This window comes from Drosophila busckii, chromosome 3L (genome assembly GCF_011750605.1).
Source record: "Drosophila busckii strain San Diego stock center, stock number 13000-0081.31 chromosome 3L, ASM1175060v1, whole genome shotgun sequence".
Taxonomy (NCBI): Eukaryota; Metazoa; Arthropoda; class Insecta; order Diptera; family Drosophilidae; genus Drosophila; species Drosophila busckii.
This window is the reverse complement of record NC_046606.1, coordinates 7214321-7226941: the sequence shown is the minus strand read 5'-3', so window position 1 is coordinate 7226941 and position 12621 is coordinate 7214321. Positions and strand designations below refer to the sequence as shown.

At 35.0% G+C, this 12621-nt stretch overlaps 1 protein-coding gene across 1 annotated transcript; it reads right to left on the bottom strand.

The window, feature by feature from the left end:
- Positions 1-11864: 11864 nt before the first annotated feature.
- Positions 11865-12405, bottom strand: LOC108599349. Its single transcript, XM_017986152.2, has one exon. It carries the CDS (start codon positions 12348-12350, stop codon positions 11985-11987), a length of 366 nt encoding a protein of 121 aa, XP_017841641.1. The 5' UTR covers positions 12351-12405; the 3' UTR covers positions 11865-11984.
- Positions 12406-12621: the final 216 nt, after the last annotated feature.

The window sequence follows — 12621 nt, the reverse complement described above, 5'->3', positions numbered from 1 at the left end:
GTTAAAAATAAATGTCATATAGTCGAGGCAAGCAGCAAGAAATGTTTAAAAATAATAATCAAATATTTAATGTAATGCATGAGCTAAAAATAAATGTAGTAGAGTCTAGGTAAGTAGTAAGAAATTTATAAAAATAATAATTTAATGCATTAGCTCAAAATAAATGTAATAGAGTCTAGGTAAGTAGTAAGAAATTTATAAAAATAATAAGACTACTATATAATGCTCTTTTATTTTTATTTTAAATATATTTCAATGCAGTTAATATAAATAACATTTATTTTGAGCTAATGCATTTAATTCAATAACTTGTTATTTATATTAACTGCATTGATATATATTTAAAATAAAAAAATAAAATAAAAAAGAGCATTATATAGTAGTCTGCACTTTGAAGTCATTGCGCTCACGTATAAATGTTGAAAAACAAAAATCTTTCAGCCGTATTTGCTGTTTCGTTATGCAGCGCACATTTTTCTGTCACTTACTAAATTTTTTGCCGTATTTTCTTTTTTTCTTTGTTGTTGTTGCAGCTATTTTTGCATATTGGCCGCGTGCGCTTTGATAAGTGAAAATTGGAAAAATCCGCACTTTGCATGCAAAATAATTACGAAAATATTTTCGTTGGGCAGTGGCAGTGACGTTGCTGTTGTTGTTGCATTTGTTGTTGTTTTTAACGTTCAATTGAACGCTTAAATTTAGCAGCAGTAGATTTGACAGCTTTAAGCACCCGCTTGCAGTTGATGGCAGCGGCAGCAGCAGCCACTAGAGACAGAGAGAGCAAAAGAAAGAGATAGCTGCTGCGCCATTGTCAAATCTTGTTGTTGTCTGCAAATGAAAAGGCCAACGAGAAAACAAAAGCCCACTTTTTGCCTTTGCTGCTATAAATAGTAAGTTGACTTTGTTAACTATTATTTGGCTATAGCTTACTCGCTCGCTCTTTGTCTATGCTGCTCATTCGCACACGCTTTAGGCGCTTGCATTTTTTTTAAAGCGCAGCGCTCATATGTATGCTACACAAAATTTATGCATTTATCGTTGCGCTTTTTTTTTGCTGCTGCTGCTTTTGAGTGTCAGTAAATTGCATTTGTAACATAAATCTAATTGCAATTATACAATTTGTTGCATAATGTGCGAATAAATTTTAATGCATATTTATTTTCTATAATCTTTGTCAACGCTTGTTTGCAAATAAACGCGCAAAAATCGCAGCTAGGCAAATTATAATTTATGCGCAACAACAACAAAAGTTAATATGCTCAAATTATAATTTACATTTCGCATTGTAATTGCAATTCACACACGATTGCCTATTGCCAATTCACATAAATTCACAATTTCGATAATACAAAAAAAATGGCTGCATACAATGCCAAGGGCGTGACTCTGTCATGGCAGTTAAAACTTTATTAAATTATAATGGCATAATGCAAATCGCATGCATGCGCCAACGCGTTCAATAAATATAAATCGCGCGAACAAAAAAATATATAAATTAATTTATTGAATGATGACGCGCATAAGTATGCAACACATTGCAGTCATTTTTTATTTTAATAGTTAATTATGTTGTAAAATTAGCAAAAAGAAAAAATGAAAATGCTAATGGCTTTAATATAAAATCTATAACTAAAATATTTAACAACCCACGCTCGAGCAAAAGTTTTTCTCTTGAGTTAATGTTGTTGTTGTCATTGCTTAAATTGATTAAGGCAGCAGCTTGAGGTATTTTTGTTGCCGCCGGCATTGTCTTTGTACTTAGCCAAAATAACAAAATTAATGAAACATTTCATAGCTGCCTAGCCTGGCATGCTGGACTCAAGCGCAAATACAGTTATTTATGCTACACTCAACTTAATTACCAGAAGCAGCAGCAGCAGCAGCAGCAGCCACAGCAGCAGCAGCAGCCACAGCAGCAGCAACAGGGAGTATTAGCAGCATCAGGCAAGTCGCTTAATCCAGCCACGTAGCCACGCTTCATTAATCAGACGCGAGTCTAAGCCACAACACAAAACACCAAAGCAGCAGCAGCGCCCAAGCTTGAGTCTATAGGTATACAAAAGTAGTTGGCAACATAGTTGAAGCAGCAGCAGCAGCAGCAGCAGCAGCAGTTGCCTTGGCAGCAACACAGAATAAAAATTAACAAGCAACTTAACACTTTAACGCCTTTCTTCACTACACTTTACTTTATTTTTGCCGTTGCCGTTGCCGTTGCTGGCGAACAATGTAATTACTTCAAACAAGCAAACTGGGCTGACGAAGCGAAAGACGCTAACAAACTTACAGCTAGAGATGGCAGCGCTGACGCTACAGTTTATGCTGGTATTAATTTAAATGCAGACGCTTGTTAAGTTACAAACTTTGTCTATAGTTATCGATAGTATTGTTAACAATTAAAAACTTTAATTTTAAGACTTTGATTTGCCAGCTCTAAGCGCTGCCTTTGGCTTTATGCTTGGCTGACTTTTGGCTGCGCTGCGTATACGTAACGTAGTTTTTGGTAGCTTGCATTAGCATTTGATTATAGAAAACATTTATTTAAGTTGCTAGCTTGCACATATAAAATGGCTGCCAGCAACTAAACAAACAAGCAGTGTGTGAGAGAGAGAGAGAGTGTGAGAGAGAGCGAGAGTTGCACAGCTGGCAAGCTCTAGACTTCGCACCGCCAACAGACCACAATGCAAATCCGCAGAGCAAACAATGTCAGGTGATGTGTTAGTATTAGTATTGGTCTTGCGGTTGTGTACGTGTGTGTGTGTGGGTGTGTAGCATCAACAGCCACTAGCCTGACAGTCTGACAGACAGTGGGGCTATGCAACTTTTCGACATACTGCAGCCATTTGCCTTTTACTTTGACTCTGTTACGACGATAGGCAGTTGAGTGAGTGAGTGAGTGAGTAAGAGAGCATGTGGGAAAGAGCGCGCGCGGGGCGCACACGTAATTCAATCTGCAGTTTCTGGCCATTTTCAACAGCTGCAGTTTGCCAGAGAGGGAGAGAGAGAGAACTGAGTGCTGATAGTGTGTTGAGAGTTAAGCGAGACGAGACAGTTGGCAGGACATGTGTTAACGCGTTTTATGTTAAGTGCACAGTGGTGCAAATCAAAGCGTGGCAAATTAAAAAATATTCAATATGTCATTGAATTCAAAAATGTTAACTCTAAATTACGTTAGCTAATAAATAATTATTGCTGTAAAAAAAAACTTAGTGAATAGATAAGGCACAATAAATATATATTCAATAACTAATTGAGTTGGAATTAATACTTCGATACTTATTCATGATAACTGAAACTGATAACTAAACTGATATTGCCCACATGAAATATTTTCATATACAAATTGATTACGATTGTCTATGAATTCGGATTGAGACTATACAAAAATTGCAAATAATGCAAAGTTAACTTTAACATTTATTTCAATTATTTTTAAGAACAGTTTATTTGAATACTTTTTTTTTACGATAGCGTTAATCATATAGTAAACTACAAAACCCTTTTTAATATTTATGCAAAGATCATTTTTAGCATTTAATTCAATTATTTTTAACAGCAGTTTATTAAAATACGTGTTAATCAAGACTATTTTAATATTTATGTAGAGAGTTCATAAATCTAATTTCTATATCTAAAATATTTCTAAAAATCTAAATGCTATAACTGAGATTTATATACAAAATTCTTTAGCACAAAGTGTAATTGATTGATTGATTATAAATCAAAAAGCAGCTTACAAAACTCTGCAGCTTTTGTATTCAACAAAATTTGAGTTATCTATATAAATTTTTTATATATTTTGCAATTCATGCTGTAAAATAAGCAAACTATTGGTAGCACAGTGCGGCAGCAGTTTTAGCCATTTGTCAAATGCCAAATGTTTGGCAGGCTGACAACCTCTGGCGCAGCATTTAAAGTGCCAGCGTGTGGGAAAGGGAGAGAGAGAGGTAGAGCTAAAGAGTGAGAGGCACATTTGGCAATTTTGTGTGCGTTGCGGCTATCAGAAACAAAATGCAAATAAAAGCAAAGCTAACTGCAGTTAGTTGACGGCAACGTGGCTGTAATTAATGTTATCACAACTGCCAGACGAGGCACCGAACGTTAAATGGGGCGTGGCAGTGCGACTAGCGCCCATAGCATAATTTTTTAAATATTATGTGCAGCTTATAATTTTTATTTAACGAGCAATCAAGCGCACAACGCACACACACACACACACACACACACACACATGCATATATTAATTTGTTTGTGTGTGTGTGCGACTTGGCGACATAATTAATTTAAACGCTTGCCGGCAAATGTTTGCGAAAAGTGTCAGCTGCTTGCCACACGACTATGCATCACAGCATGCAACTGTGTGTGTGTGTGTTGCATTTGCATTTGCTGTCAGCTGCGCGCTTATGCAGTTGATTTATTATAATTGTAATGCAGCTGACAGTGCCTTAAATTTAAGCCTAAGCCACACAAATTAATTACAAACAAATTTATTAATTAAAGGCTAAGCTGAGACACAGTTGAAACTTTTGAGCACAACATATGGCAGCAAAACTAAAAGTTTAAGTTGTTTAAAATAATCACAAATATATAAAATTCATAGCTAATAATAAAACTTGCCTATGCCTTGTTTAGAGTTTGGTCCTCAATCGTTTCGCTTCGCTACAAACAGCAACAGTTTAAGTTTGATGCAGTTTATTTTTTATTTTAAGTTTATTTTATTTTTAAACACAACACTCACACACACTTGACAACGCACACACAACTTGCTGCTGCTTTTTGTTTTTATAGAGAAAGTTACTTAAGTCTTGGCTTAGACTTTTGGCTTAGTGAAACTTTTTGTCGAAGCGCTAAACACAACCAAAGCTAACGCAGGATGGCAGCCAACTGTGCGCGTTGAGCGTGGGCGCTTTGTGTGGCAGCAACGTGTGTGGCATGCAACATGTTCGATGTCCTTTTTGCAGCCAGAACACCAGAAGCTCAAACAGGCGCAGTCAGCACCCCAAGCAAAGCAGGAGAAATGCCCCAAAAAGCGCTCAAACAAAAATTGTTTGCGAACAACACGACGCTCTGTATGTGTGTGTGTGTGTCTGTGTGTGTGAAACATGTTGTATGCCACACTTAAGCGCAGCCTGTGCTTTTTTTTGTAGCGCTGCATGTTGGCCGCATTTTTGGCTGCTACCTTTTTATAGCTGCCAACAACAAAAGCAACTGTTCAAATACATGCATTATGCTTGTCTCTGTCTGTGTGTGTGTGTGTCATTATTTAGCAATTTAAACGATTTGGCCTGGGCGTCAACTATTTACAACTCATTTGCCCGCAGCGGCGCGTCAGTTGCACTGAGCGCCGTACTCTAGTCCTTTGATAATTGCAGCTTCAACAAGGATGTCAGTGTCCAAGTGCTGACCAGCACACAAGTCAAACACGCACACACACATGGACACACACACGCATACAAAATAAATTTGTATAGCGCGCACAGTCAATTAAATTTCAACTGTGCATCAAGTGTTAACACGACTGTAAGCAGCTCGGCTCGGCTCAATTGTGGGTGTGGCACATTTTAATACAATAGCTGCCGCTTTATTTGTTTACGCTCTTTAAACTATACGTTTGATTAAATTTCTGCGTGTGTGTGTGTGCGCAGCTACTTTTGTTGTTGTTATTGCTATTATTATTGTTTTATGCACTTGCATACAATTTGTAATTCAAATTAAAAGCGCAAATAGTTTTTTGCGCCCAAACACAGAGCGACGAGACGAACGGACGTACGGACAGCTCGGCGTGCATTTGGGGGCAATGCTGCGAGCTCTGGGGCTGGCAAAGGCAACAAAAGGCATACCAAATTACAGTTTGAAGCCAGAGCCAGAGCCAGCAGCAGCAGCAACAAATAAAGCAAATGCTGAGCTGCCAAAGCTTTAAGCCATAAAGAATTTGGAATACTCTTGCCTTAGTAGAAAGTTTCTTGTGTTGCTATTTGGCAATTATGTTGAACTTTATATTGAAATATTTTAGTTAAAATTCTATACTCCTTCCATTTCATAATATCGTATGTCGCTTTTTATTGAAATTGAGTTTTTGATCTGGATAAATGTTAGAATGATATTCTCTATAGTTATAAGAATACAATGATTTACTTCCTTGATTTTGTTCAATGCTACACCAGAAATAAATCATTATAAACTCTCTTCTGTAAAATTTGGTTTTGTGACGATACTTTCGCTGAAGTTCATCGATATATTTTCTATTTACAATCATTGCTTTTTTCCAAATTTTAATCTTTACTTATATTTTTATATATCACTTTGCTTAGCATTTAATTTTTTAATTACAATTCTATAGGTCGTCAAGTTCTAATATTTTAGTTAAAAATAGTATGCCCTTCATACTTCCTTTTGATAATATAATTTTATTTACAATCATTGCCTTTTTTCTAGAAACTAATGCTTGCTAATATTTTTATATTATAGCTCCAATAAACATGTAAACGTTTTTAACTTGGCTTACCATTTAATTTTTTTAATTACAAACTGGCAATTCTATTAGACTACAGGCTAAAATATTTTAGCTAAAATTCGATACTATAATTCTGCTTATACTTCCATAATAAATTTTCTATTTACAATGCTTAACTTTTTTACAGATTTTAATGTGCACAAATATTTTTATAACATAAGTCAGTGCAAACTTAAGTCTTTTTTAGCATTTATTTTTTTAATTACAAAATTTACATTTCTTTGATTAATTTCTAATATTTTATATCAAAATTAATTATATTTATCTTTTTAATTTCAGCCAAGTGCAAAACAGACAATTGACCTTTGCCTTTTGGCAAATGTTTGTAAGTTTTTAAACAATATTTTGTATTTTATTGTTTGCTAGTTAAGATTTATATTTAATTTAGGCAAAGTGTATCTGCTAGTCGCCAGCATTTCCTTAGCTTAAATGAATTCCAGCCAATCTCAGTTACAAAGTAGCTATGCCCAAACACTCAGAGTATATAACGAAATGCAGTCAGTGGAAATGATGTGCGGGGTGTGAGTCAAGGGGAAGAGACGCACATAGACAGCAAAGATGATGGCAAGCAAAGCTGAAAAACTTGCAGAGAAAAATGAAAACAAAACACACTGAAAATTGTACAAAAAACCAGAGAAAATGCAGAGAACTAAAATGCCGCCACATTTGAATGCCGTGTGGACAGCAACAATGTTGCACTTTCTATGCATGTGGCAAATTGAGTACTTTGTTAGCCACACACATACACACACACACACACACATATGTTAAAAGTAAAAGCTGTGCAGTGCAATAATTTAGAACAAAAAGAAAATGTGAGCATGTCAGTTGCCTAAGCATAAAATATAAATGTAGCAAATTTTATTTATTTGTAGGCACTGCTTAGGTTACATTTTATTTATTTTTTCTAAGGCACTGTATCAGTTTGAACGCAGTCGGCCTCAGTTGCAATAATCAGCGCTAGAAATAATATTTATTAATTATTTTAAAATTAAATTAAATTTTGTTTAAACTTACTGCCATTATTAACGCAATTGGAATATTCGTAGTTGCATTTTGTTAAATAAACATTGCACTCGCCATTGAGCTTTGCATAAATCAAAGTTTTTTCTTCCAAATTAGTTGCAGCTGCAGTTCTAGGACATATGGTGCAAGGCTCAGTCCTAAGCTGCGGCAATATTAATAAAAGTATGAAAAATCTTAAATGCCGACTGCTGTGCATTGTTGCTAGACTCAACTACAAATGTTATTTAGTTTAAATTGAAGTTAAGCTATAACAAATTAAATTAAACTGCGCAGTTTTGATTTAGTATGCATAACTTAATTTAAATAATGCAAATTTAGCGCCAAAGTAAAACAATGAGTTATAAAAATAACAAAAATTAATTTTTGCTGTAATTTGCCATATTAACACTTTTACTATTATAATAATAATTTAAAAAAATAATTAAAAGAGTTATAAAAATAACACAATTTTAATTTTTGCTTTAATTTGCCATATTAAAAGTTTTTATTATAATATAGCAACTGCATTTAAATAACTTAATTAAAAACATTTGCAAACATGATTTGACTTAAAAGTAAAATTAAAAATAACTAAATGTAACAACGTTTGACTTAACTAAAAGTAAAATTAAATAAAAATAACTAAATTTAACAACGTTTTGTTGCTCGCTCCCTCTCTTTCTTTCTTGCTGCTTGCCAAAGTAAATTGAATTCAATATATAAAAAGTTGTAGATTTGACTTTGCATATTAAAGCGTTTACATATGGACTGCTAATATTATTGAATCAATTTATTTTGCAACACATTGTCTAAGTCGATGTTTATGAGGCAACAAGGCAAGAGAGAGAGAGCGCGAGAGCGAGTGCGATAGAGACAAAAAAGTAAAAGGCGCGCGAGAAAACATTTTAAAATTCTAACAACGAAAGTGCAGACAAAACTCTTAAATGACGAGCAGCACGTGCTCAAATAAAATGCCAAGCACACACACACAGACATATGTGTTTGTGCATATGTATGTGTATTTATGTGAAATTGCGCAAGTGGCAAGTACATTGAATGCTGCTGCTGCTGCCCCAGACTCAATTTTGCAGTCGCCATCAATGTCGCGCAAATTTTTTTTGTCGTTTGCTACATTTTGGGCGGCTTTTGTCTTTTGGGCTGGAATGCAAAGTTGCAGAGCATGCGAATGTTAATGCTGAAGCTGCCACCTAGAAACCTGTCAAATTGCGCAACGCCAGACATATATATATATAATATATATATGCAGCTAAAGACAGCGTAGTTTTGGTTTATGCAGATGTGACAAGTGCATAAGCCAAAGCACATTTGAGCCCAAATAGCTTACTTACCAGCTATATATTGATGTATTGAAACAAAATCAATGCCATATGCCACTGCACTGCACGTTAAACGTTATATACGACTTTTTGATACGCTACCAATTGCGAAAATTTAGTTCTTTGTCTACGTGCCTCGCTGTTTGCCATCAGATTCTGATGCTGTAGTGATTTTGCTTATCGTTGTGTGGGCTTTATTATTATGAGCAGCATATTGACAATAAAATGGCAGATTATTAAAGCTTCACTTGGAAAGGCCAGGGCTGCAGACACAGGCAAAATTAAATTTAGCTCAATGATTGACAGAAATTAAGCGAAAGCTTAAACTAAAATAATTTAACCTAAGATAATTTTAGTAAGATATGATAAAATATTTAATCCTAGTAAAAATAAATATTTAGTTATGATCAAATATTTTAGCGCAAGATTTAATAAGCTTGTAATAAAATAATTTATATTAAATAATTTAGAGCTTAGCACATTTTCAACAATTTACTTCTATTATAAAAATTAAGCTCATAGAAAATATTCGTACAAAGTCAAAACAAGCTTACTGAGCGTAATTAAAATTAGGCTCTGTTATACATAATTTAAGCTTTTAATAGTTTATTAAATCTGCCGCTTATTGCCAAAAATATAAAACTAATTTGTTATATTTGTTTAGCCAATTGCAGTTTTCAATTTTCAGTCAATTCACATTTCTATGAATTGCACAATTAAATTATTAAACAACATTATTAGCTCGACTTTGCCTATAAAATATTTCATTTGTGTTAATTTGATATTTTTATATTAGTAACTGGGCATAGCTTAAAAAACAGTTGATGCTGGTAAAAAATACTTGTGAAAAATGTTATGGCCACTTGATTTATTATACTAGCCGAACACATTGAGCCTAACAAAAAATTTGCAAGTTAAAATATATGGCTATATAAAAATGCAACTAAAACGGCGAATTATTATTAAAAAATTCTACTGCAGCCCTGTTCGTGGGCATGGCAACAGTTTGGGCGAGACGTTTCGCGGAAATTTGCATAAAATCAACATTGGCATTTACGAGTGAAATGCATAATATTTACTCATACTCATGCACAGCATAAATTTATGTGTGTGTGTGTGTGTGGGTGTTATCAATTGCCATTTTTTTATTTATTTACATTTCTTGCTGCTCATATTGCTTTTCCACTGCAAATAATCAATCAAACGTGAAATAAATGAAAAATAGTTCCCACTGTATTGTTGTTGTTATTGTTGCTGCTTGCAAAAATAGCGCAACGTTTTTTGTTGTTTAATAAATAAAGTAGGCATGTATTTAATTTGATTTGTTTTGTCTGCGTGCTGGGGCCGTTGTCTTTTGGCCTTTAAAACGACTTCCTGCGCCCATTAAATTTTAGCATAACAAACAAAATACTTTTCGAGTGTTTCCGTTTGCTTGTTTCACTGACAGTAGCAAAAGAAAGCCAGCTGCCAAACAAAAACAAATAACAGCCAGGCAAGCAAGTTAGCTTTTTTCTATTTGTTGCTGCTTTTTTTGTTGAAATATGCGGCGGGCGACGTTCAAACAAAAATTGCACACAGCTTTTATTTGCACTTCAATTTTAGCCAGCGCGGAGGTCGCGCGACTCACGACTCGCTTTATGGCAATTGCAATTCCCTAGCTGCAGTTTGTTAACTGCACTGCATTGCAATGCTAACTGCACACACACACACACAGAAGACGGCAGGAAGCAGTAGCAAGGACTCGCAGCAATCCCAGCAGAGCGCCCAAGTCCAAGTCCACGACAAGTGGTGCGACTACAACTTGCAGCTATTTGACTTTTTGAATGTCCCTTTAGCGCTTATCAGCTGTGCCGCATCAAGGCGGCCGCCCCATCCAGCACATCCTGCCATGTCCTGCCACACACACTCACACACACAAAAAGCAGCTGCAGGTGAATTGCAGCGGCAAACAAGCCAAATAAAATCATGTGACACTTTGTGGTTAATAATGTTGTGCATGCGCGTATTTTGTAAACCGAGAACCCTTTTCCAAAAACAACAACAACAAAAACAGTACTGCCCCAAACTGCTGCATTTGCAATTTGTGACAGAGCGGCGCGGCTTTTGTTTTGTGCGCGCGCCCAAAAAGTGGACAACCCCAAAAATGCAAAAAATAAAAAAGCAACAGACAGCAAAAATAAGCTGAGGCAGCTGATTCAAGTGTGTTATACACTTTGCTAAGCGTTAAGTTAGGTATTTATACTAATATAAAGCAAATAAAAAGTGTTAATCATTTGCTGGAATATAATTAAGAGATTAAGAATATTTATTTAAAAAAAAGTTCTCAAATTTTAGGCTTGCATTGCAGTTTAAAATATTGTAGATCTTAGTTTGGAAGTTATGGCTATAAATATATTTTCAATATCAATAGAAAAATAAATATAAAATATGTTTTTAAGAGACAATTTAGTCTTAGCATATATTTTATTTAAAATTTCATTAAAAGGTCGCACTGCTTGGGGAATTGTATGTAATACATCAAATATTTAAAAGTGTTTATAATGCTGATGAAACCCTTTTTTTAACTCTTAGTGCTAAACATCGCTGCTATTATATCTTAGTCAGTGCTTAGCTTATCTCATGCTTCAGCTTGCATACACCCCAGCTAATTTTCAGCTATACAAAGTGTATAAATAGCATAAAAAAAAGTATTACCACGACACTAACATGTGTGTGTGTGTGTGTGTTTGTTTGTATTGGTGTATGGGGGTGGCGTTGGCGGTGATTTAAATGCAAATTTATTATCATGCAGCCAGCAAAAATAATAAAATACAAACCAAACCCCACCAAAGTCACACACACACCAGCATACTAGTATAAATAAATGGCAAAAAATGTTGTAATAATATTTACAAAATGTCTGCTTGGCCTTTTTTTTTATTTTACTTTATATATATATTATTTTTTCACTTCACAAGGCTGCAACAATTTTTATGAGCACATTTTAATTTTTGCAACTACATTTACATTTTGATTAAACGCTTTGCATATTCTCAACATCATCATCATCATCAGCAGCAGCAGCAGCGCAGCAGCAACAATCTCTTCAGCTCTGGTTACTGCTGCTTGCTCAACTAATTGTAAGCTGAACTTTACTTTCGCTCCAGCTGCACCAACTGTTGCTCCAAGAGCTTCGCTTGCTGCTTAATTTGCCAACGTAATTGCGTCAGTTGTTTGATGCGACGAAGCGAGCATATTAGCCTCAAAGCCATGCAACAGTAGTAGACAATCAAGGTCAACAATATGGCCATGTAGCCAGCGCAGGCATAAAGCTGCACGATTCTCAGCCAGCTCAAGGATAGACAGTAAATGTGTTGACGCAACGTATAGAGCAGACACATGTAGATAATGGCAAACACCGATATAAACGCATGAGCGGTATGATAGAAATGCTTTAAATGCCGCTTCAATTTGACTACGTTCAGTGTGCCAGAGTGCCAAGTCGTTTTGAAAGACATAACAATAGTTTTAGTTAGACTTACGCTTGAAAATAGAGAATGTTGACAGTTTGCGAATGGCTTGCTTAGCAAATACACAAACCTGCAGATCTTTGCTTCAACTAAGCGAAGTTTCACACAGATCAAAATTTAAGGGGAAATTTGTAGACTTTGTAGAGAAAGCCAAGCGAGTTATTCTAAGCTAAAGCAAAACATCAAGCATATAATATTGAATATAATTAAGCAATATATAGCTCAATAATGAATTTGTGAGCACTAAAAATAAAGCAGT